Source organism: Apiospora aurea (assembly GCF_038362705.1).
Source record: "Apiospora aurea strain CBS 24483 chromosome Unknown utg000008l_segment0_segment0, whole genome shotgun sequence".
Classification (NCBI taxonomy): Eukaryota; Fungi; Ascomycota; class Sordariomycetes; order Amphisphaeriales; family Apiosporaceae; genus Apiospora; species Apiospora aurea.
The window spans coordinates 5,023,754-5,048,442 of NW_027117395.1; the positions used below are offsets into that span (position 1 = coordinate 5,023,754).

General features: G+C 56.0%; 9 protein-coding genes across 9 annotated transcripts; 6 read left to right on the forward strand and 3 right to left on the reverse strand.

Moving 5' to 3' along the window:
* Positions 1 to 1,318: 1,318 nt before the first annotated feature.
* On the forward strand, positions 1,319 to 6,040 carry PG986_013010 (Sterol 3-beta-glucosyltransferase; the record flags this gene model as incomplete). Its single annotated transcript, XM_066849232.1, has 4 exons — positions 1,319 to 2,195; positions 2,233 to 2,357; positions 2,410 to 5,643; positions 5,714 to 6,040. The coding sequence occupies 4 exons, from the start codon at positions 1,319 to 1,321 to the stop codon at positions 6,038 to 6,040; spliced, it is 4,563 nt and encodes a 1,520-aa protein (XP_066695928.1).
* Positions 6,041 to 7,316: 1,276 nt separating this feature from the next.
* On the forward strand, positions 7,317 to 8,591 carry PG986_013011 (glycosyl transferase family 2; the record flags this gene model as incomplete). Its single annotated transcript, XM_066849233.1, has 3 exons — positions 7,317 to 7,357; positions 7,503 to 7,966; positions 8,146 to 8,591. The coding sequence occupies 3 exons, from the start codon at positions 7,317 to 7,319 to the stop codon at positions 8,589 to 8,591; spliced, it is 951 nt and encodes a 316-aa protein (XP_066695929.1).
* A 205-nt stretch (positions 8,592 to 8,796) lies between these two features.
* On the forward strand, positions 8,797 to 9,238 carry PG986_013012 (uncharacterized protein; the record flags this gene model as incomplete). Its single annotated transcript, XM_066849234.1, has 2 exons — positions 8,797 to 8,915; positions 9,013 to 9,238. 2 exons carry the CDS (start codon positions 8,797 to 8,799, stop codon positions 9,236 to 9,238), a joined length of 345 nt encoding a protein of 114 aa, XP_066695930.1.
* Positions 9,239 to 9,511: 273 nt separating this feature from the next.
* Positions 9,512 to 12,002, reverse strand: PG986_013013 (uncharacterized protein; the record flags this gene model as incomplete). Its single annotated transcript, XM_066849235.1, has 4 exons — positions 9,512 to 9,577; positions 9,648 to 11,601; positions 11,683 to 11,816; positions 11,880 to 12,002. The coding sequence occupies 4 exons, from the start codon at positions 12,000 to 12,002 to the stop codon at positions 9,512 to 9,514; spliced, it is 2,277 nt and encodes a 758-aa protein (XP_066695931.1).
* A 480-nt stretch (positions 12,003 to 12,482) lies between these two features.
* PG986_013014 (uncharacterized protein) lies at positions 12,483 to 14,568 on the reverse strand (the record flags this gene model as incomplete). The annotated part of the gene is made up of 8 exons (XM_066849236.1): positions 12,483 to 12,831; positions 12,935 to 13,204; positions 13,296 to 13,558; positions 13,628 to 13,808; positions 13,875 to 14,028; positions 14,101 to 14,199; positions 14,259 to 14,322; positions 14,398 to 14,568. The coding sequence occupies 8 exons, from the start codon at positions 14,566 to 14,568 to the stop codon at positions 12,483 to 12,485; spliced, it is 1,551 nt and encodes a 516-aa protein (XP_066695932.1).
* A 170-nt stretch (positions 14,569 to 14,738) lies between these two features.
* On the forward strand, positions 14,739 to 16,359 carry PG986_013015 (uncharacterized protein; the record flags this gene model as incomplete). The annotated part of the gene is made up of 2 exons (XM_066849237.1): positions 14,739 to 14,775; positions 15,488 to 16,359. The coding sequence occupies 2 exons, from the start codon at positions 14,739 to 14,741 to the stop codon at positions 16,357 to 16,359; spliced, it is 909 nt and encodes a 302-aa protein (XP_066695933.1).
* Positions 16,360 to 18,122: 1,763 nt separating this feature from the next.
* Positions 18,123 to 18,872, forward strand: PG986_013016 (uncharacterized protein; the record flags this gene model as incomplete). Its single annotated transcript, XM_066849238.1, has 2 exons — positions 18,123 to 18,216; positions 18,286 to 18,872. The coding sequence occupies 2 exons, from the start codon at positions 18,123 to 18,125 to the stop codon at positions 18,870 to 18,872; spliced, it is 681 nt and encodes a 226-aa protein (XP_066695934.1).
* A 2,179-nt stretch (positions 18,873 to 21,051) lies between these two features.
* On the forward strand, positions 21,052 to 22,275 carry PG986_013017 (aquaporin rerated protein; the record flags this gene model as incomplete). Its single annotated transcript, XM_066849239.1, has 3 exons — positions 21,052 to 21,486; positions 21,670 to 21,973; positions 22,073 to 22,275. 3 exons carry the CDS (start codon positions 21,052 to 21,054, stop codon positions 22,273 to 22,275), a joined length of 942 nt encoding a protein of 313 aa, XP_066695935.1.
* A 287-nt stretch (positions 22,276 to 22,562) lies between these two features.
* Positions 22,563 to 23,816, reverse strand: PG986_013018 (uncharacterized protein; the record flags this gene model as incomplete). The annotated part of the gene is made up of 4 exons (XM_066849240.1): positions 22,563 to 22,911; positions 23,013 to 23,192; positions 23,270 to 23,523; positions 23,643 to 23,816. 4 exons carry the CDS (start codon positions 23,814 to 23,816, stop codon positions 22,563 to 22,565), a joined length of 957 nt encoding a protein of 318 aa, XP_066695936.1.
* Between the last annotated feature and the right edge of the window lie 873 nt (positions 23,817 to 24,689).

Genomic DNA, 24,689 nt, shown 5'->3' on the forward strand with positions numbered 1-24,689 from the left:
CTGACTGGGACTGCAACACCTTAAACTCACGAGGCATACTCTATTATTAGATGCATCAAGCGCCTCTGTTCAATCAGATCGTATTACAGATGCTACTTAGATCTGATGGACCTTTTGGATGAACCTGAAAGGTGCATACAAGTACATTTCCGTCGGCGACTATATGCGGGCCAGAGAATGCACCCGAGTCCGCCATGCAACATCCCATCCCACCTTTTGCTAAAGTACAGTGGGCTCCATTATCGATAAGCCCGTTATTAGCTGCCTTACCCCCCAAAATAGCCCCGTTCAATTGCCCAGAGTCCCACCTCGTCGTCGTCGTCGTCCCTCCCGCTCTCGGCCTCCGCCCGTCCATCCTGACGTACGTCGACAAGTGATTGCTTCGTCCTGGCTGTTTGCTTCGTTTACGTGTTGGTTGAGCTCGGGACGCCGCGGTTTGAACAGCGTTCTTGTTGCTTTCGAAATACCGAAACCAAGCTGATTGTACTGCCGCGAACGGGATCGTGGTAAACGTAGGTACATCCAGGTAAGTAGTACTGAACTCAACACATCTGCGAAGGAGTTCAAATACCTGCGAGTTCGTCATGCACATTCGATGTACTGTACACCTGCATCTTCCGTCCCCTAGATCTTTCATCCAATCAACACCTGCCTGGCCGAAACAGGTCATCCGTCCCCAATCACAGCTCCGACCCCAGAATCTTATCATCTGCGAGGGTATGTACCTAATACTGCGCCAGCTACTTTCTAGCCTCGAGTGGCTACCTAGCTGGTTGCCTACCCGCTTACCCTCCATCAAGTACACACGGCATCTTATCACTACATCCTACATACACTGGCCTACCTCCGTCTCTTCCCGTAACCGATTTTCTCTGATAGCTCTCGTCATACCTCATACTTGCTTTCCTTCAAGATGTTGCTCACGAACATCTCCCACTCAATATAGTACTAACTCTACCGAGAACAGCAGCCATCACCAGCCTTGACCCCTAAAGTCTTTGCCCACCGATTGCCCAACACCGGACCTTCACCATCGAGCAACTCGCCGTGCAATATTAAAACCCAGCTTCGTGGCCTTTTGGAAACCGCTTTCGAAAACTGTGCGCGTTTATACTTTGTAGGGCACGTTCTGGCTTGAGGATCCACTGCAAACTGCCGCGTGTTGCCTGCAGAGCCGCCTGTGAACCGTCACTGGACCACAGCCGCCCTCCCAGCTTGCGCGAGTCTGCCTAACCAGTCACATACCCCGGCGGACCGGAAGAGTCAGGCAAGAAAGGATTGGCACGCCAGCTGCTGCTGGTGCCCGACCGCCGCGACCATGGCGCCCTCACCTCCCGACATCACCTCCTCGCCCCATACCGAAGCCGATGCTGCGCGCCCAAGGTCGAGCAAGAAGCTTCAGAAGAAACACAAGGAAGAATCCAACCGACGCCGAACCATGGAGCTGCCGAACCATTTACGAGACGCGGACGATGCCGGCGAGGAGGACATTATTGCAGCTAACGGCCGGCCGAATGGCATGTTCATGCACATGAACCAGTCGATTTTTGACGTCTTCAGCGCCGCCAGATCCACGGCCAACATCCACGGCCGGTTTGAAGACCAGTCGAGCGACGAAGAGGACGAAGACGAGGGCGGGGCAGATATCAGAGACTTGAGTAGAAACGACCGTCAACCTGAAGCCAAAGGTAAAGGTAAAGAGACGGAAACACCTGTGGATCCGATGTCGCGATCGCGAATCTTTAAGAAAGGCGCCTCGGACAAGTCAAGCTCCTCAGACAAGGACAGCGACAAGAAGCATCGTCGCCGTATCTCGAGCAACCTCCTGCGATCGCTGCCTCAGCTCACACGTCTGGGTTCGCTCTCCAAGTCTAAATCGTCCAAATCGTCCAAGTCTAAGCAACAAGCCATGGACGAGTCTTCGCCTGACGAACCATCCTCGCCCACGCGGCGCCATTCGGAACCGGAATCGAGCGATTCCGACGCCGGAACCCCGAAACTGGCCCCGGTGATGAGCCGGATCTTGGAAGCCAGAGATGAGATGTCGGCCAGGCCCAGCTTCGATATGGAGAGGTTGTCCAGTGATCTCAGAAGAACCGCACTGAGCGATGACTCGGGAGACGGTGGTCCCACGAAGCTGCAACTTGCCTTGAAGGATATATTCGAGCTTGACCAGGCGGAAGAGGTCATAGGAGGTAAGCCGTGATTCAACCCAAAACTCTGTATGCGCAGCCTCACTGACGGTCCCATTCCATACAGAATATCCTTGCTGGCTGTTGCTCAGTGTCTTGGTGGATGGATACATGTACATCACCAGCAAGCACATATGCTTTTGGGCCTATCTATCGAAGAAGGCTGTAAGTGACGTGGAATATGTGAAAGCGGAGCACCAAACTAACACTCTACTAGGATAAAGTGACAAAGGATGGGTACATGGCCAAGTCTGGCAAGCGTACGTCCAAGTACACTCGATATTGGTTCCGTCTGAAGGGGGATACCCTATCGTACTACCACGATGCCTCCAACCTCTACTATCCTCATGGCCAAGTCGACCTCAGATACGGCATATCGGCCGAGATCACCGACAAGGGTAAAGAGGGCGTCAACTTCTCGGTCACCACAAACCACAGAACGTACTACTTCCGCGCCGATAGCGCCTCGAGCGCCAAAGAATGGGTGAAGAGCCTGCAGCGGGTCATCTTCCGCTCGCATAACGATGGTGACACCGTCAAGATCTCCTTGCCAATTGCCAATATCATGGATGTCGAAGAAACAAACATGGACAACCTGGGCTTCGCCGACACCGTCAAGATTCGCGTGATTGACAACGACGAGACGTTTGCCATTGACGAGTACTTCTTCTCCTTCTTCAACTCAGGCGAGGCAGCGATTCGCTTGCTCAAGCTTCTCGTGGGCGATTCAGCAGATAGCGACAACGAATCCGCCGCTGCAGGACCGCTTCGGGTGCCTAAGAAGCGCCGCGATGGCACAGCCAGGCCATCGTCAAAGCGCAGTTCTTTATCGCTGAATACATCGCGAATGGAGAGCTCGCAGGTGCTTTCGCCAAAGTTCCGCGAGCCTGTCAAGGCAACACTCTCGCCCATGTCGCCCACGATGCCTCGGGAGAATACCATTCGCGCCAGTGGGGATCATGTTCGCAGTAGTTCCGATGCAATGAAGAAGTTCGACAGACGGAGCCTAGACGTGGACACGATTGCGCGGGACCACTCGCCGCGTCGAAGTTTCAGTGGCCAACGAACCGTGAGCAGCAGTCGTGGCAAACACGCCAAGGCTCAGTCGGACAACCACGAGGAGTCCGATTCATTCGCCCAGTCAACGGACGACCCTAGCCTATCAAACATGATTGCGTCCTCAATCGAGGACCCGTCGGCCAGCCAGATATTGCAAGGCAGCGAGGTCTTTCACAAGCCCACCCTCCACCGCCGGTCAACATCCATGTCGCGGAGGAGCCAGCCGGAGAACGCCCGCAGCGGCAAGGACCGGACAAAGCACGCCGAGGGATATCCTCACCCACAACACGCCGCAACCACTGGTCATGTCGTCAACCCCGGCTCTGGCGAGGGTCAAGCCGGGCAAACACCCACCCTGCAAAATATTGCCAAGATGGGCGCCTATCCCCTGCAGAGGGCTGGTCATTTCGCCGGCTATCTGAACCGGACAAGCCGACAAATGGGCAATCTGCTGGCCACCGAGTCAATGGGTTACGTCGAAAAGGTTTCTGGCATGTGGAAGGGTGGCCGTAAGCACTACGAACAATCAACCGCTCTGAACCCTGAGGACAGTTTCCAGGACGATGAAGATGAAACCGACGTCAAGGCAGCAAACGAGAGATTCCACTCCCACTTTCTGTTGCCTGAGTCGGACAAGCTTCAGGCTACTTACTTTTGTCATATGCTCAACGTCTTGCCTCTTTATGGAAAGATCTATCTTAGCCAGCGACACTTTTGCTTTCGCAGTTTGCTACCGGGGACGCGAAAGAAGCTGATCCTTCCTCTGGCCCACATCGAGACGGTCGACAAAGAGAAAGGATTTCGGTTTGGCTATCAGGGCTTGGTGGTCATCATCCGCGGCCACGAGGAGCTGTTTTTCGAGTTTGCCCAGCCCGTGATCCGCGACGACTGTGCCGTGTCCGTCTTGCAAAATCTGGACCGTTCTCGCTTCATCCGCGAGTCCCAATACTTTGACAGCGACGATATGAAGAAAGCAAACGATGCTCTTGCCGAGCGCGAGGCTTTGAATGCTGCGCGACTTAAAGAATTTCCCGATCAGGACCAGCTTCCTCACCAGCTGACCATGCTTAACGACGGCGATGGACCGACAATTCTTTTCGACGACGCCAAGGACTCGCTGGTCCACTTCCAGCCCACCAAATCGATGAAAATCACCTGTTTGACGATCGGTTCGAGAGGCGATGTTCAGCCATACATAGCTCTCTGCAAGGGCCTCATCGCCGATGGCCACAAAGTCAAGATCGCGACACACGCAGAATTTCGAGACTGGATCGAGGGACATGACATCGAGTTTGCACCTGTCGCGGGTGACCCCGGCGAACTAATGAAACTGGTTATCGAATATGGCACCTTCAGCTACGGTTTCTTCAAAGAGGCCACTAGCTCGTTCCGACCTTGGCTTGATGGACTTCTCGAATCCGCATGGGAAGCTTGTAAAGGCACCGACATCCTCATCGAGTCCCCATCGGCCATGGCGGGGATTCACATCGCCGAAGCGCTATATATCCCTTACTTCCGCGCCTTCACCATGCCATGGACGCGGACGCGTGCTTATCCCCATGCCTTCATGACAGCTGATCGGAACATGGGCGGCTTCTTCAACTACCTCTCCTACGGTCTGTTTGAGAACACGATGTGGCAACTCAGCTCGCGGCAAATCAACAAGTGGCGTGCCAAGTTCCTCAATCTCCCCGCGACAAGTCTGGACAAGATGCAACCTAACAAGGTGCCCTTCCTCTACAACTTTTCGCCTTCTGTGGTCGCTCCTCCGATTGAGTACACCGATTGGATCAACGTTAGTGGCTACTGGTTCTTGGATGAAGGCAAGGACTGGACCCCACCTGACGATCTGCGGCAGTTCATTGAAAAGGCTCGGGAAGATGGCAAGAAGCTGGTGTATATCGGCTTTGGCTCCATTATTGTGCCCGATGTCGCCAAGATGACCCAAGAAGTGATTGACGCTGTCCTAGGAGCTGATGTTCGCGCTGTTCTCAGCAAGGGTTGGTCGGATCGTGTAACGAAAGAGAAGGGTGTCGAGGCGGCTACCGATGCGGCTACCGATGCACCAGATCAACCCGAGGAGCCGGAACTGCCTCCTGAGATCTTCCAGATTTCAAGCGCACCGCATGACTGGCTCTTTTCTCAGATGGATGCCGCTGCTCACCATGGCGGCAGCGGTACCACTGGCGCGAGCCTCCGCGCGGGAATCCCTACTATCATCCGGCCATTCTTCGGTGACCAGTTCTTCTATGGTCTTCGAGTCGAGCACCTAGGTGTTGGGATCTGCATGAAGAAATGGGGGGCTATCAGCTTCGCCAAGGCTCTGTGGAAGGCGACACACGACGACCGAATGATCTCCAAGGCCAAGGTGTTGGGGCAGTCCGTCCAGCAGGTATGTACACTGAGATTGTCCAAGATGCGGTGTGGTAGTTGAGTGGCTGCTAACATTGAACCAAACACAGGAACACGGAGTCGACAACGCCATCCAGTTCATCTACAGCAAGCTCGAGTACGCACGCAGCATCAGCACCGAGAAGTCGAAAATGCGAAAGCCCGTAGCCTCGTCCGCTACTGGCCCGACTGAGCACTCGGACGGCCCTGAGCTATATGATGACGACAATGTGGAGGAAAGCTGGACGTTTGTGGCCGGCGAAGACTTTGATCCCGACATCGTTAAGAAACAGGTCATCTCTCAGGCAGAGGCGGGCGTCGTTGCAGATGGCCAGAAGGCTGCTCTGGGCAGCCGACAAGGATCGAATCGAGGAAAGGCGGGATCAGTGGCTTCGTAGGAGGAGACGAACCCCATGCAGGGAACAATCAACCCCTCACATTTCGCTAATGCAGTGCCATCAGAGAATGGTGATGCTCCCGAGGCCGGGCTGATTGATGAACCCAGTTGGAAGGAGTCGACAACTAAACAAAACCTATCTATTCAGGATAAGGATCGCCCCGCAATATGGACTCGCTGTTGGAAGGCGTTGAAGAGGTTCTGTAAACGAATAACGAAGTGGTCTTCGGCATCAGACACTTGACCGTTGAGCCATTCGACCTCTACCAGTGATTCGACTATGCCCGGCGATTGATTACATCGCACAGTTGACTTGGAGCGTACGGGTTATACGGCGTTGGTCATGGTGCGTGATTTTGGCATTGCGACGCGGTGGTTGTTGTTGTTGCATACAAACAGACAGCATGGGCGTTTTTGGCGTTGCTTCGATATCCCACAGTGATGGATGGTGTCTCATAACGTTTTGCAGGGGCGAGGGCAGCGACGCATCAGACAGACGCACACACAGATAGTATGATTGATCATGATGGTGCTGATTGAGTGGATAATCATAAGGACCGGAGTTGAGGTGTTGAGGCAGGATAGACTTTTTTTTTTTTTTTTTTTTTTTTTTTTCGCAAGCGAAACAGGGTCATGTTTTCTTTTGGTCAGATGGATGAACAGTTCTACATGCCCATGCGATGAATGCATGGGCAAGACAAGAGGCATGGCAAGGGTTGCCGGGTATTTGTCCTGAAGGCTTAGACTGTATGGATACTAATAGCTATTACTACAAGAATGTTCTTAAATCATGATGCTCTCCTTCGCTGCTTCGGTTGGTGATGGGCTCGCCTGTTGTTGGCGCATGCAAGATGTGCTGGGTTCTTGATCACCTTGAGTCTCTGGTCTGTTGTATGATCTTTAATGGCCACTCATGAACAACCAACATTCGTCTTCGGTGTCGGATTGACCTACAAGGCGTCAGATTGACTGGTCATGGACCACTTCGCCATCGCTCTTCTCACTCCCCTTCCGCGAGCCCATGTGATGGATGGGCAACTTTGCATACCGCATCACTACTATTCCAGTCGTGTCAATGAAGTCTCTGAGCATAGCACGCTATAAAAAGCCCCCAGGCCATTCATCCTCTTACGTGCTTTCTTGAAGCATTCAATCAATTTTCGAATCTCCCAACTTTCAACGTGTATTTGCATGCTGATCGTTGGAGGTCAGCCAGCCACTGTCGGTTAATCGACTTGACTGGAACCCCCCAGCTTTGAACTTCGAATAAATTCGACATGCCTCTCGCCGTCGCCGTCGCCATTCTTGCCGGCCTGTAGTAAGGCGATCAATCAAGTGGCCATTGCTCCTTGCTTGTTTTTGAATGGCCTTGTTGCCTACCGGGCAAATTACTCGAATCCTGCCTAACCAACCACACACACACACACACAGTCTCTACGACCTCTACGACAAGCACGTCGAAGCCCGGAACCAGAAAAATACCGCCCCTTCCCCATTCCCCCCGCCGAAACGCGCCGCTACCACCCCTCCGACGTCAGCCTGGTCGTCCCCACCGTCGACGCCGACCTGCCCACCTTCGCCGCGTGCCTGCGGACGTGGGCCCGGTGCTACCCCAGGGAGATCATCGTCGTGACGACGGCTGGGGAGCAAGAGGCGCGCGTGCGCGAGATGCTGGTGGCGGTGCATACCGCGGACAGGATTGATAGCAGGAAGACGGGCGGGAGTATGGCGGTGGCCGCCAAGGTCGAGCTGCTCACGGTCGATAGGCCGAATAAGCGGCACCAGCTCGTCTGGGGCATCCGGGCCGCCAGGGGAGCGATCTTAGCGCTGGTGGATGATGATGCGCGGTGGGAGAGCGAGGAGACGCTGGTGAGCTTGTTGGAGCCGTTTGAGGAGGGGGATGTTGGGGTGGTTGGGGGCCGGTTGAGTGAGTTCTCCCCTCCCCTTTGACCTCGCCATCGAACCAGCTTCCTTTTGGCCTGGCATCTCTAAACTTGGACATTCCCCCTTCCTCGTTCACCGTATTCTTCTTCTTTCTCTCTTCTTCTCCTTCTTGCTCGGCCATAACACAGACGACAAAACCTGACCCGCCCGCCCCCTCCACAGCTCCTACCTCCCCCAAACGCCGCGACCCCTCCGTCGTCACCCCCTGGGAGGTCGCCGCCCTGCGCCTGCGCGCGACCCGGCACGCCCGTATGCGGGCCGCCTACGCCGCCGACGGCGGCGTCAACTTCTGCGTCTCGGGCGTGACTATGCTGGCGCGCGCCGCCATGCTGCGCGACGACCCGCTGTTCCGGTTCGAGTTTGTCAACGAGCATTGGGCGGGGCGCCGGCAGAACTCGGGCGACGACACGTTTGTTACGCGCTGGTGCTTGTTCCATCACTTGCTGGACCATGAGGCGCGGAGAAGGGAGATGGTGGGACAGATGCGGAAGGATGCGGCGGCGTCGAGGGGAGAAGTGGAAGGGAAGACCGAGGGCGAGATCGAGGAGGAAGTAGAGGCCCGGCTTGAGGAACTGAGCAAGGTCACGGAGCTGGATACCAAGCGTTAGCGGCTGGGTATCCAGATGACGGAGCAGGCCACCGTGCCCACGTACTTGAAGCGGGGGTCCGAGTTCGCAGGGCAGATGAAGAGGTGGTGCCGAAGTGGTACGCCATGTCCCCATCTCCCCTGTGACGAGCGGTTCGCTGACACGGAGAGATGCAGGCCTGAGATTAAGACTCACGTGTCTGCTGTTCGAGCCCGGAATCGTCAAGATGTACCAGACGACGCCGTACATGGCGCGGAAGATGGTCGAGTGCACGCTCTCGCCGTTCCTACACTGGCTGTACATTGGCTGCTGGTTCATCTGTCTTAGGAAGGCACCTCTTCTCGGGTAAGACGTCCCATCGTCACTCTCCGCTGCCCGCCAGACATGGCCGACTAACATGGTCCGACTCTGAACTCCCAGACTCGGCATCTTGCTGTACGAGATGTACAACTGGGCAAACAGCATGTCCGACTTCGTCGGTCGCTTCCCCCTACGCTGCGCCGTACTGGTGGGCTGCGGCGCTAATCGAGAAAGTCCAGCTGATTTCGGATTTCTATTGCTGGGCCACGCTGGGCACCGAGAATTGGGAGACGCGCAACACCGACGGGGACCAGGAGGGCTACCCGCTGCTCTTGATTGATGAGGTCGTCCACGGGAAACGCGATTAACCACATGATGGATGATGGGATCTGTTCGTCATCTGGACGGTTGACGGAGATTTCGAGGATGCTTGTTGACTTAGGGGATCATGTAAGAAAGATGCGAGGTGTGTTTCCGGGCGAATTGTCAAGACAGAAAGGTGCGCGGAAAGCACCCATGTAAGGAACTCAATAGCTGCGCTACTTTGAGTGAGAAATCATATCTGTATATTATCATGTCCAAGACGGTAATGTCTTTCTATCTCTTCCACGAGCTGGAGATGCAGTAAAGGCCCTGACGGCCTATGTCATGCCATCGGGGATGAATGGGCCCAGTGATGTCGTTAGGTCTCCAAACAAGCCAAACGCCTACATCGCATTCAAAGTTAGCATGAAAAGGGCTGACGGAAGGAAAAACACAAGTATACAGAGAACTCACCGAGGCGTCCAGGTCCCGCCAGTCAGTGGTTTGCCACTCCTGAAAAAACGGTAAGGACAAGGGCAAGCTACAGGCTTCGGGACCACCACCGGCCGCGTCGCCGAAAGCATAAGCTGTGGTAGCCAATGGATGTTGTGGTTGATCGTTATCCACTGGCATTTGGGACCCTATATGGACGACAGGCAATCCGTCCGAAGGTGGTGGCGGATTCAACCTCGTCGCCGGGATGTTCCCCGAGGAAGAGTGCGGAGGGATCTTGGCGCTCTGCCTCAGCTCCTCCAGTATCACCGTGTACCGCCCACTCGGGGAATCGGCGGACATGGACTGGGCGAGCCGGGCGTGACACTTCTCGGCCAGGTCCAGGATCTTGCGGTCTTCCTCGGAGCTCTCTCGCCCGTTGGTGCTCTGTTGGATCTCCCAGATATACACCACAGCCAAGGCGCAGAAGGTGACGTAGGGCGCCCACCAGAAGGCATGAAGGAGCGTGCTGTCGGCCGCCGTGGACTGTACTGTCTTCAAGGCCGTCTTGGCCGACGCGATGCACTCGGCGACGCTTTCTTCCTCCAGCGCCGGGGTCGCGACGGCATTTTGGTTGCCGCCGAGGAGAAACGGGCGATTGGCGTGGATGACGGCGTGACAGTAGGCGAGCCGCATGGCGATGGCCTGGCGCCGCAGGGCCGGGACCAGACTCCGCGGCTGGACGGAGCTGAGGTGTGGAGGAAGCTCCGACCGCCAGGCTTTGAGCTCCTGGCCAGAGCGGAACGCCGCGGCCAGTCTTTCTTCCCTGGGTATACTTTTGATCGAATAGACCTCGCTCGAGATGGTTCCGATGATGCGCGACAGTCGTGCATGCGCAATCACCGAGTCCATATTGCTGTCCATCCTGTCGTCCTCCTCCTCCTCATCCCCATCGGCCCGGAGCACAGGTCCGTCGCAGCCCATATCCTCGTCATTAACGGCCGCCGGTAGCTCCTGGTCGACATCGTCGTCGTGTATGTGTCTCGGCCTTCCCATCACCACGCTGAGATAGACATCGATGGTGTAAGCCACCCAGAAGGTACGGCGCTGGCCCTGGAGGGTCACATAGTCTGGAGGAGTGGACGCGCCGGAGCTCGCACCCCGCTTGCGGCTGTGCTGTCGATGCAGCTCCAGGGCGGCGGCAATCTGCCAGATGCTGCCGAGGAGGTACCAGGCCTTGTTCATGCGCGACGTCTGGAGCAGATAGAGGACCTGGATCAGTCTCGCCTGGACCGACTCCACGCAGGGCAAGCCGACCTCGGTCTCGACGAGGGACGCGGCCATGGAGTAGTACCGGTCGGCCTTCTGCAGACTCGGGCGCTCGTCTTCGACGACGCCGGCCGCGTGGAGCTGCCGCGCGCGGTCGCTTTTGAGGATGGCGATGGCCACGATGGCCAGCACGGTGGCGGCCTTGGCGTTTCCGATGCCGTGGGTAACGGCGACCCCCTGCTGCGTATTCCGCTGGGCGACTTGGGCCCAGGACGCGACGTGTTTCTGCTGGGCGAACATGCGATACGTCACCACGCAGTTCTCGAAGTAGAACTCGACGAGCCTGAGAAAGTCGGGCGGCGGCGGGATGGCGACGGCAGCAGCGCCGCCCGGCAAGCTGTCAGCAGCAGCAGCAGCATTGATCAACAGCGGCTTGTCTCCGGCCGAGGCCAGCAGCTGGGCGTGATCGCCACCTCCTCTGCCCAGAGGAGCCGTCGTGTTCGTGCTGCTGCGGGTCTGCTGCTGCGCCACGAGTCGCTGGTGCGCACGCTGGAAGAAGGCGAGCCCCGAGGTCGGGTCGAAGTCTTGTCGCTCCACCTCGGCGGCGGCCGCCACCTCCTCGGGCGAGTTCCCATGCGGGGGCTTGACTCTGTCGTCGTTCGGGTACTGCCCGGGGGCGGCGGCCTCTGCTCCGATCCGGGAGAGACGGTCGGCCTTGGCCCCGGAGCTGGCGTTGGGCTGAACAGAGCAATCAGTCAGCGCACATCTCCGGATGGTTCAACGCGGGCCATGGCGGGACGAAACGTACATGCTGGGCGGGGGTGTGGGCGGGCGGCCGCGCGCATACTCGGCGTCATAGACGCACGCGAGGCGGCGCAGGACGCATCGTTCGCAGGGGAGCGTTCCGGAACAGCGCGTCTTCCTCGCCTTGCACTGGTCACACTGTCCCTCTTATCTCGTTAGACCACGTAGCCCATGGTGATTGATTGCGGATTCTGTACGTACCGCCCGGCTGACCTTGTGGGCTTTCCGAGCACTGCCGCCAATAATGTCAGGCGAGGAGACAGCAGCACCGCGCTTCCGGCTTCGGCTCTGGGATGGTTCTCCAGACGGCATCGGGTCCGGCATTGTTTTTTGGGATTTCGCGGATCACGCCCGTGGAGGGAGGATTGTAGGGGAAATCCGACATTTCCGCAGGCGGTCTGTTCGGGTTCGCGGGGGAGATTGGGAGTCGGGGTGCTCGATTCAGTTTGCGGGGAAACCCTTGGCACGCATGAACCAAGGTATGGAGAAAAACCACGGGGGGGGGGGGGAGTCGTTAGCGTCTCTGTCGAACCCCTTTTCACCAGCTGCCAAGTCTTTTGCCATGCTAGCTCCACCAACTCGTAGACGGAGCAATATAGTATAGTAGACGGAACAGTACGATTAAACCAAACAGATCAATTGAAAGTAACTAGAAATGACCAATTTGTTTGCCTGTCGGGCTCCGAAATAGGAATAGCTGTTCAAACACAGCAACCCAAAACACTAGTCCGCCCAGTTTCGCTGCCTGTCCTCTCGAAACTGGTACGCCCCCGTCCACCAACCAGAAGACCAGCATGAAACAACTCATAGCGAGTACTTGTACAACGGACTCCGATCCCCCATCTTCTCCAACTGCTCCTCCGTGTACCTTGCCCGCACATCCTCCTCGGTCAACCGCGCGTTCCGCTTGTTCGAGGACCAGAGCGCGAACTCGAGCGTCAGCATGGCCACGATGCCCGCCGACGCGAAGCCGAGCGAGTTGCCGTAGCCCGTCGGGTACCGCGGCGCCTCCTGCTCCTGGTAGATGTAGGAGCCCACGACGCCGCCGATGTTGCCGGCGCAGATCAGGTAGCCGATGCTGATGGCGCGCTTCGCGGCGCCGGCCGAGTTGGCCACGTTCCAGGCGTTGACGCCGGGGAAGATGGGGTACATGCTGTGGTTACAAATACGCGCACACACATCAGCCATGGCCCGTCGAGGTGGAGGTGAATGAAAAGACGATTAGAGGTAAGTAAGTAGGCAGGGTAAGTACTCACCCCGTGCAGGCCAGGCAGACGGCAAAGTAGCACAGGCCGATGTTGTACTTGATCTCGGCAGCCTTGGCGAAGAGGATGGCGAAGGAGACGACGACGCAGAGCTGCGGGCCCACGATGAACGGCATGCGCCACTTGTGCTTGTCAGCGAAGACAGCGACGACCCAGGCCGAGACGGCACCGCAGATGTAGGGCGGGATGGTCAGGAGCTGGGCCTTGGCCGAGGTGAAGCCCATGCTCTTGACGATGGTCGGCATGGTGAACTTCATGGCACTGAGGAGGAGCAGTGTAAGTAAGTTTATTCTACCGAGCGATACCTTGGTAATAGGAGAAGAGAGAAACGGGTGGCTGGGGGCTGGCTCACTAGTTGGGTACGGCGTTCGACCAGCTGCCCAAGATGAGCAGGTACATCTTCCAGTCCGCCACCACGGCCCAGAAGGCTGAAGGATCAAAATGCTTCTCGCGGTACTCCTTGGTGTTGCTGACGCGGCGGGCGATTTGTCGGAGCTCGAGGTACCGGATCTCGTCTGGCTCGAGCCATCGACCGGAGAGGGCGGGCGAGTCGATGAGCAGAGGGAAGCAGAGGATGCCCATGACGACAGTCAACAAGCCTTCGAGGATGAATATCTGGCATGCCATGATTCAGTTAGGGATTTGCTTTCACAGGTATATCCGTGGGCGGGGGACTACACGTACCCATCGCCAACCCTCCAGCCCACCCAACCCGTCCATTTTCGCAATGGCAAACGCCAAGAGCCCCGAAAACGCACCCCCAGAGGCCGCCGAGGAATAGAGAAGGGCGATTCGGGTTTGGGTCTCGTCGGGCAGGTACCATTTCGACACGAGGAGGATAGCACCGGGAAGAAACCAGCTCTGTCTACATGTCAGCGACGAGATCCCTCTCTATCCTGAAAGGACCATTCGAGGGAGAGCATCGGCTTACTCGAAGAGTCCAAGCATCACCCGAACTGCGCAAAGGCCGCCGAAATTCTTGACGATGCCCGTCATGGTCATGATGATACCCCATGACAACACAATTGATCCCATGTAGATGGACGGTCTCGTGAACTTGTTGAGGATCATATTACTTGGCACCTCTGTGTAATTAGTCCCGGATTAGCAGTTGGACAACTGGGTTATGATGACACCCACTAGTTATAACTACTGACCTGCGAGGATATAGGGGATGAAGAAGATGGACAGGGCAATGTTGTATTGGTCCCCGGTGATGTGTAGACTCTCGAGGAGACCCTCGATCTTGGCATTTCCTGGAAGCTATAGTCAGCATAGGCCATATGGGTTGACCTGATATGATAGACGCGGTTACCGATATTCGTCTTGTCGAGGTACGTGATCAGGTAGAGGAACAGGAGCATGGGGATGAGCCTAATCTACAGATTTCGCCAGAGTGACAGTTAGATATTGTGTGAAGACAATAGGGAGACTGGTTCGTCCAGGTCACTCACGTCCACCTTGCGAATCACTTTCTTTCGCTTGTCTTCCGGGTAGTTCTGGAGAAAGGCAGCATCTTCGGGGCTCAGCCCGGAGAGGTTCTGCTGGTTCTCAATGTGCATCGCACGAAACTTCTGGGCGGTCTCCAAGTCGGCCGACGTCGTCTGCTGAAGCTGGGTCACCATTGTGACTTTGGTGAATAGGGAGGGGATACGGTGCAGCAGGGCAGGAGAGAAAGCAATCCAAAACTTCCCAAAATGATTTTCCAGATCTTTCAGTGGCCACCGGATCTCTTAAGTCGGAGAAGAAGGCTTTCCCGCCTGACCAGGAGACTACTGACCTCCATAGAGCCAACATGGAAGAGGCTCAGACCTCGCTGACGAAGAGCTGGGGTAAAACCGGGGTATTGGGAGAACTCCACATAGGCGCTGGGGGAAGGTGGACCGGTTGGAAGCTAGACATGAAGCTTGAATCCGAAAGGCGATCCGCTGATGCGTTTCCGAGACTGGCGATGCGGAAAAGCCGGAAACCCGCGGAAACCTCGGAAACCTGCGGCAGCATATGCGTCAGCGTTTCCAGCCATCGCAGACTAGTGCGGCGTGCTGAGAAGCAAGTCAGATGGTTAGCCTGCGCCCAGGCTTTGTTTACAAGGTCGGCCGGATACTATTGCACTCTGGCAGGAAAATCCGGTCATGTTCCGCCCTTGACCTATTCGACACCCCCCCCTCCCGCCTCCCAAGCTAGATTCCCCGTGTGCACATGGGGAATCCGGGGAACATGCGGGCGTAGGCAAGAAAGTTGACCCCCCTCCCCCCCTCCTCCGTGCTCGCGACTTCGCGAGTCGCGAGATAGTGACCCGTGGTGAAGCTCTCGTGTTATAAAGGGGCTCTCATCGACGCTCTCAACAACATCGACTTTGCTCATCACATCCAAGCCCTCTTCTATCCCATAAACCATACCCCGAGACCTATCAAGACTTCAATACCCAACCTTCAACCACTTAAAACACCCATCTCCCATTTCAGTAAACCCAAACAAACAATGGCCACCCAATCTCTCGACCTCGCCGGCCTCGTCCCGGCCCCCGTCACCCCTTCACCAAAGACGGCAAGGTAGACTACCCCGCGATCCAGCGCCTCGGCTCCTGGCTCGGCAGCATCTCCGGCGTCAAGGGCCTCGTCGTCCTCGGCCACGCCGGCGAGGGCACCTTCCTGACCCAAGACGAGCAGCTGGACGTGATCCGCGCCTTCGTCAAGTCCGTCGACGACAAGATCCCCATCATCGCCGGCATCACGGGCGAGGGCACCGAGGTCGCCGCCCTCGAGGCCAAGCGCGCCCGCGAGGCCGGCGCCAAGGCGGGTCTCCTCTACCCCTCGCACGGCTGGCTCCGCTTCGGGTACCAGGAGGGCGCGCCGCAGGACCGGTACAAGGTCGTGTACGAGGTCAGCCAGCTGCCGCTCATCCTGTTCCAGTACCCGGACGTCACCAAGGCGACCTACAGCCTGCAGACGATGCTCGACATTTCCGCGCAGCCGGGCGTCATCGCCATGAAGAACGGCGTCCGCAACATGCGCCGCTGGGACACCGAGATCCCCGTCATCCGCCGCGAGCGGCCCAACCTCACCATCCTGACCTGCCACGACGAGTACCTGCTGCACACCTGCTTCGACGTCGACGGCATGCTGGTGGGCTACGGCAACATCGCGCCGGAGCCCCTGCTGCGCATGATCGAGGCCGGGAAGCAGCGCGACTACGTGAAAGCCCGCGCCGTCCACGACGAGCTGCTGCCCTTGACCAAGAGTGTGTACCACCGCGGGTCGCACATGGAGGGCACCGTCGCCCTCAAGCACGCGCTGGTGGCCCGGGGTATTCTTGAGCATGCGACCGTGAGGTCGCCGCTGCTGCCTCTTCCCGACGGCGCCGAGCAGGAGATCCACGCCGCCATCCAGTCGGCGAAACTGTCGAGGGTGGCGTAGATATGGGAGGCGGAATGGCAGAGTGTATAGCGATAGTGTACTTATGATGTTAATGATTTAAATACGTTTACTTACCCATTGGTGGCCTGCTACTCAGCATGTGAGCAACATTTGTTGGACGTGACAACCGCGAGGCAACCCCCCATCACGGCACCATCTTTATAATGTAGTAAAATGGCTCGGTAGGGGCCGGGGCGATGTGGTTCGGGACGGCCTTCAGCTCGTAGTGAGACGCAGGGGTTCGTGCCCACCAGAAACAATGAAGTCTCCGGATGCTCCTCCGATGTTGCAAGTCGTAGTTTCATACCTGCAAATATCATGTGATCTGAAGTAAGGTGGGTGTATACACCGCAGCCTCAAAGCAGGTTGAATGACGAAACCCATCTCACCCTATATCCCCGTCTCATCGTTTAGAAGAAACAATACTTGGATAGGAAAGTAATTAGAAGTTATTGTCAAAAGAGTACCTGGGTAAATAGCAATCCACATTGCAACGTGCTTCGTTGCAGGGCGGATACACACCTCCGGCCAGTTGTATGATTCGCGCCGGGATACTTCCGAGACACTCATTCTTCCAAAATACGACCAGGATCGAGACCCCAGGGCATCCTTGACCCCGTTTGCTTCTTCTCCCGTCTAGAACTGCATTGCCTTGTCATGAGGATGATGTCCATTAACAGACCTTTAACACTGATACACTACCCACCTAACCTACCCATCTCTTCTATCAACCTCGCCCTGATCTCCAATCACGAGACGGGTACACCCGGGCGAACCATGCCCTTCATGGAAGGAATTCCTCTGTGATGGTTCATTCCCCCGCAACGCCGACGACGGTGTAGGAGCGTATTGGCCCGTAATACTGCCCAACGTTTAACGCGGGGCAGGTGGCGTTTCCCAGTCCTCTCACCTTGATCAGATGGCGGAGGTACTGGTAAGGAGGGTGCTGTCGCTGGAAGACCTTAGTGACACGCAGGCCTGCTAAGCCCACATGATGAAGACCGCCTACTGACGGTGGAAATTCAATCCTTGGCCTACCTTGAATGGAGGACGGGTAAGTACATCTGTAGAACAACAGGATGGAGAAGAAAGAAAAATCAATGGTTGGCGGAGGAGCAACGGGTGCAAATTAGGTAGACATGAGTAGGCCAGCAAACCAGATTCGGTAAGCAATGATTCCTTTCTTGATGGGCAATTATTGTGAGTCAAGTTGTTAAACTTTGCTTTTCTATACGTGTAATTATTGTCAGGATCAGATGCGGAGAAGACAGCAAGTTCGACCTGCGCTCATATTTTCTGAAGTTGGGAAGCTAATTACGAAGCAATGTTTGCCTGAGGGAGTTGCTCAGTTCGCAGGCATTGTGTTATTGTCACCTCATTCCCACGGCTACGACATGATCATATCTGCAACGAACAATCCAGTCCGCAAGAGGCCCCAATCGAGAGCAGCCAGATGGGCACTCGAAGCGATCAATCAATTGTTGCATTGTGAATCAAAGGTAAGTTGAATGTGGCAGTTGCCAATTCTTTTACCAAGGTACACACAGCCTACCAACAGAAAAGATTGAATCGCACTCGCACCATTTTCAATCAGGGCAAAATTATTCCTACCTACCACCAACCTCATAGAAAGCCCCTTCAGACACCACCAACATTCCCTCTCCGCAGTCCGCAATTGACAACGCGTACGCCTTCAACACATCTCACCAGCCTCGACCAACTTGAAAGAGTCAACAGTTCGACGCCCGAACACATCAGTGACCATGGAGCAAAACGCCGCAAATGACGGCGTTGCCCTTCATCAGCCCGACGTTGGTCAACAGGTTGGCATCATGATGACCCGGGAGTGGTTCGACGGTAAGCTGCAAACTTCCATGCCACGTGGTGCCGAATGTCCCCAATGCTGATATGAGTCTTTTCAAACAGGCATGGTATCGGAATTTGCACAGGTCACCGGCGACTTCGACCAAGCCCGGCGGATTGCAAGAGAGGCAGTCGTCAAATCCCTGCTCCAGAACGCCGGAATTCAACACGTAGCCGATTTCATGGCTGAGCTGGACCGCATCTACGGCGCAGAGATCCGTGTTCTACAAGACGACAAGCAAGCCCTCAATGCCAAGGTTGAGGGTCTCCGTGCCGATGTGGGGGATTTCGTGGCTGAGATCGAGGATCTGCGCTCCGAGAAGCAAACCCTCGAGCACTTGAATCAAAAGATTCGAAACGAGAATGAAAGAATCGTAACGCAGAAGGAAGAGCAGCTTCGTCAAAAGCAGGAACGAATCGATGGCCTCTTGAATGGAGCCCGAATCCTCCACAAGACCGTTGCCGATCTTGAAATAAAAGTTGGCACTCATGAGAAGAACGAACTAATCCGAGCCTCAAAAAAGGAACTGGAGACTGATAAGAAGACATTGTACGAGAAGCGAGCGAGCCCGCAACCGGACCCCTACAGCCGCAAGCGAGCCCGGTACCTAGACCCGGATGTTTGGGGTGCTGAGCCATACTGGACGTGAATCCAATCGGATATCTTCAATATGGGTATGGTGACCAGCAAGAAGACTCTCGACAAGTCCAGACGTCCACCAAGAAGACTCGGTATCCATATTGGAAGGGTTGGTCACAAATGAGGCACTGTTCCTATAGGTGAGTAAGATTTATCAAGTACTTACATCATGGCTGGCATTGCTGACATGATAGCAGGTTAGGGAACAAAGTAATACAATACATGAACATGGAGGCGATATATTGCGAGCAAAAACGAACGTAGAGCAGGGTATCGGAGAACCGCACCATGAATGCGAAATTGTTGGCGTTCTGGTTTGATATTACCCACCGAAGTAAGCAGCCTTCTACGTCCCAAGCCACGAAAAGATCATCACATATATGCTCGATGATGATCATTGCTAACATTGGTATTAGGCAGCGAGCACGATGCAGCGTAATCACTATACTACGGAGGCAATGGGGTGGCGACATGGAAACAGGACAAAAGGAAAAGACACACACAAAAAAGAAGAAGAAACCAAGACAGTATGGGATATGTTGATCAATCGACTTCGGAATTGCACTTTCAGAACCTGTTCGAAGGAACAGGTATACGCAAATCGTTTCCGTTAAGGGCAGGCTTGGCTGTTCTTCTCCTCCTACTGAGCCTTCTGGCTCACTCACGAGCAATGCCATGACACGGAGGCCAATGATTGGCAGCAGCAAACTGAGATAGACTCAATGCAATGATTTCGCTTGGAACATTGAAAGCCGATCAGGCTGTGAGTGTGGCATGATTTTGATGTGCAACATAGTTGCACGAGACAGCGTGCCACCCACGTGAGCGACCATCCCATGTTGGATCTACCGTGTAAATTGCAACTCTTGCCGTGTGCTAGATTTCCGAGGGTGGACAGCAGCCTAGCTACTTGCCAAGGCACCTGCATGAGTGGCTTTTTGTTCGTCGTTGGAAAGCAGTGTAACGTTCCACCGCCGAACGCCGACCGTCGTGCGCCAGCATCTCGATCGCAAGTGTCGCACGCGGAAAACTACTTTCTTTTGCAGGTTTCAAAATGGCGGCACCCAACTATCACCGACCCATGGGCACGACAGAAGCGATGCGCAAAAGTCACATGTTCGCAACAAGAAAAGAAAGAGACTGACTTGCGAATACACAAGACGAGGGGGGGAAGAAAAAGCAAAAGACTGGCTAGAAGCTTTCGACTGAAGAAAAATGATGAGGCTGGTTCCAGATTCACCCTTTCCACGGTGGCCGAAGCCACCGACATCCCAAGATTGCCATATGTACGAAAGCCGCCAGACAAGACGAAAGATCCAGCCCGACGGCAGTAGGAGGACCCTTACTCTATTGGGAGGGGTAGCAACGACGAGAAACAAGTGCCGATCCGCAGTCGGCGGAAGGGCCGTGGTTGGCCGACCAGGCTGAGTGGCGGAATCTTCAACGGGCGTTAGCAGCGCCACTCCTGGATCCCGGGGTGCATAATATTCGTCTGAAGTATAGCTGCGAGGCCAGGGAGGGTCCCGCCCCCGGATTGGCAAACCTTCACGCCCCAAACGTCGACTTGTCTCAATCAAGGCACCGCCCTGACTTTGAGCGACTCATTTCTCGTCGGGCATCGATTTGAAGGCTACACTTGGGTATAGATCTATATCGTCATCGTCATGGTACATGATCTATATGTAGGTCTTGGCTTTTCTTGCGCCGTTTACGACACAACTATTGCCGGCCGCCAGCATGACCATGCATTACCGAGCTGATCGTCATCGGGTCCTGCCGTGTAAGGCCCGGTGCAGGCGGCCGGTGAAACAACGGCCCACCCTCAAGGCGTCACAGCATCGGACGGTGAAGTCATGGCAGCCAAAGCCTGATCCCCCCCCTTCGAGATCAGATCGGGGCGGCAAACCATAGATTGCGCAGGGACGTCCGCGGCTCCTGGACAAGCAAAGGGCCGGTCGCTGCTCCATGTGGGATGACGAACCGCCTCTGCTTGGGATGGTGTGTTGGTGTGGTTGGTGTGGCTGTTGGTGTTATATGCCAGCCGGACCCGTCGTTTTCGGTAAAACGACTGGATGGAAACTCGAGATCTCAAAATCTTGGAAGTCCTTGCTCTTCTTCCATTTAACCCCCCTCGTCCTCCAGCCCCCCTAATGAGTATATAGTCGGATCCCATCTTCAAGAAATGTGATATGCGGAATAAGAGACTGCCGCGACAGAACCGATACATCTACCTAGCCCCTATCCAAACCGCCACCATCAGCATCACCACCCCGCAGCCGCCGCGCGACATCGTCAACAACAACAACAACATGTCCAGCTACCTCCCCAGCAGCCACGGCGGCCACAAGCGCCTGCCCGAGCGCCCCGAGCCGAACCTCGTGCAGCGCATGGTCAACCGCGCGCCCTGGAAGCAGCACTTCGTCGCCACCCTCGGCGAGTTCGTCGGCACCTTCCAGTTCCTCTTCTTCGGCAACGCCACCCACCTCATGATCATCGACCTCGCCGCGCAGTCCCCGACTCCGAAGCTGCTGCAGGTCGTCTTCGTCGGCTACGGCTACGGCTTCTCGCTTCTGGTCAACGCTTGGGCTTTCTACCGCATCAGTGGCGGCTTGTTCAATCCAGCTGTGCGTTTCTATATCCCCCAGGCCCCTATATCCGTTCTCCGTTTATTCTGATGAGACCTTTCTACCCCTTTATCAGCCTCTTTTCTCGCATCCCTTTGTCGGCAACCCTTCCATAACATCACGTAACAACATGAGATCTTTGTGTTTTTACTGACGTCTCGTGCTTTGTTTTCTTCTCTACAGATCACTCTCGGTCTCTGTCTCGCCGGCAAGCTCCCCTGGATCCGCCTCTTCTTCTACGTCCCCGCCCAGCTCGCGGGCGGCGTCCTGGCCGGCGCCCTCTGCCAGGGCCTGTTCCCCGGCGACTTCTCCGGCACCATCACCAAGATCGCGCCGGGCATGAGCGTCGTCCGCGGCCTCTTCGGCGAGATGTTCCTCACGGCCTTCCTCATGTTCGCCATCCTCATGCTGGCGGGCGAGAAGTCACGCACCAGCTTCGTCGCGCCCGTCGGGATCGGGCTGACGTTGTTTGTGGGACAGCTGGCAGGTAAGCAAGCCTTTTACGATCCGACGGCGCAGATGTATATATATATATATATATATATATGTGCTTTCATCGCGGCTAACTAACGGTGAATATCAACAGGCGTCTTCTTCACCGGCGGTTCCCTCAACCCGGCCCGCAGTCTCGGCAGCTCCGCCGCCGCGGCCCAGTTCCCCTCGTACCACTGGATCTACTGGGCTGGTCCCGGTCTGGGCGCTATCGTTGCTGCTATTTTCTTCCGCATTCTCAAGTTGCTTGACTACGAGGAGGCCAACCCCGGCCAAGATGCGAAATGCGAGGTCTAGAGTATTAGACTTGGCGTTATTGAGAGGTTCTCGTTTACGGTCCGTTTGGTTTCCTTTTTGTCCTTGATTTTCGGGGAGAACTGGTGTTCATCTCAGGGCGGCCATAATCGTGCTACTTATTGGTCCCTTATGCCTAACGTTATACGAGCCACACACTGTCTTTTCTGCTTCTGTTATTGATATCATTTCTTTCTCGGTATAAGGAAGGTGGGACAGGAAGTCGGGTTATCATGTTATATACCAAACTCCATTTGATGTACCATGTCTATTATGAGACCAAATTCAACCTAATGCTTGTTTTTCGATACCCCTTTGCCCCTCTCATGAGAAACGTGTTCGGTCCAATCATTTATGGTCGTAACGGTCACTGTCGCGCGACGGGACAGGATGCGTCTCCACCGCGTAGGACTGGTCGACCCGGATCCTCTTGCCGTCGTCGTGCGGCATGAGGATGCCCTTGTCGGATCCATCATCGCCGAGCCGCTCCCACTCGCCACCCCCGTCGACGCGAACAGGCCGATGCCCGTCTCGACGTTGGAGAAGAGCACCATGTAGCCCTCGTAGTATGTGAGGTCGTTGGTCGGGTCGGCGTAATGGGACAGGAAAGGGGCGCGGGCGATGGTGGCGACCGAGGCTCTGCAGGTTTGGGAAACGGTTCCTCCGGTCAGACTCGAGGCCTACCGTGTCCGAGTCAAGGGGAGAAAAGGGGGGAGTGAGAGAAAGAAACCAGAACTTACATCGAGGCGATGGATACCAGAGCAAACACTTCGAGCTTCGATGTCTTGGCCATCTGCGTCTTCCACAACATAATGCCGGGGAGCAAAGCGCACCCTGTATCCGTCAAGACACTAGCGACGGCCACAGTCTGGCTAATCGCAACCATGACCTCCTGCCCCCCGCAGGTCGGCTTCCCTTCCCTTCCGCAACGAGCGAAGGTAGCCAGTGGGCCTGGATGGGCCGGCACAGCCACAGGACCCCGAGGAAGCCGACGCACCAGGCGGCCCACGACACAAAGATCAACACCCAGACGCACGCCCGGAACGCGGTTATGGACGGCGGCAGGATCCGCAAGAGGGTCGTGCAGACCGAGGTCTTGAGCGCCACCATGCCCGACAGGTACACCAGGATCCAGAACAGGTACCACCTGGACGACTCGACGGCCAGCCAGGCGTTGAGGCCGGCATTGCGGGTGCCGACGCCCATATTGGCGCCGTGCAGGGTGAAGGCGGCGACGACGACGAAGGTTAGCTGTTTTTGAAGAAAAGGGGCTCGTCGTCAGCAAGTTGAGGGAGGAGGAAGTCATCTCTTACGCGGGAAAAGAGAGATAGAGATGAAGTTCTATATATCCAGGGGGCTATCGAACTTACCATTGCGAACACCGCCATGGCATCGTCCAGCCCGAAGCTCTTCAGCCGCAGGCGGCTGTACGTGCGGATCCCGACGGCGATGGCGCCAAGCAGCATGAAGAAAAAGGTCCAGGCGACCACGACCAGCGGAAGGCCGACCAGGGCCACCGAGCGCGCGTCTTCGGGGGCCGCCATGGCGTTGTCAATGCGGCGTGTGGGCGCATGGTATTTAAACCCTCTCTCTGCCCACTTCCTACCTTTCGGTCGTGTCGAGTAAGGTCGACGATGGCCCGCGTACTGGCTTGACCGGGGGTATCATCTGGCATCGCAGCCCAGCAAGGAGAAAGGTGGATTAGCGGTCGGGCCTCGGGGGCGGGGGTGTTTCTGGGGTTTTAGTTACAGGTGCAAAAAGGACATCGCCTGGCAAGTGCGGCGTCTTGATTCGGATCACTTAGTCCATTGATGCGTTTAGGTTCCGGGAGTGTTTAAATTCTACGATATATTCTCCCGAGAGAGATCTGGGCAATGCGGGCACTAACGTTAACACCAAGGCCCAAGGCGCAGGCGAATTAGTATGGGCGGTCAAACGATTACCGGGGTGCTTTGACGTTAAGCCGTCCGTCGTACCATCTTGACTAACTACCTCCCAGGGCTAGCTAGCCAAGAAAGGGAAACGCTGAGGCCCCGGAACTTGCCAGCCCACGGTCAGCTCTCGCTGTCCGCTGTCAGCCGGCTGACAGCTTGCCTGCCCGGCTCCCCCGGGAAAAGGGGGGGACATCGCCCGTCGTCCAACCAATCAGGCATGCTGGATGTATTCTCTATACCTTATTGTATTCTCTATACCTTATATAGGGGAAAATGGCCCCCGGGATGCCTGGAGGCAACGGCCACAATTTTTATCAACTTGTTCCGCCGAGCAGCCCACCGCACGCAGCTTTCCCCACCTGGATCCCTGGGTCTCTGGACAGGGGTGGACCGCTGCGGCACAGACAATCTCTTCAGGAGATTGGGGATACCAAGTCGACCAAGTTGGATCATGCCATCCAGATGGACGGCGCGCTGCCATGT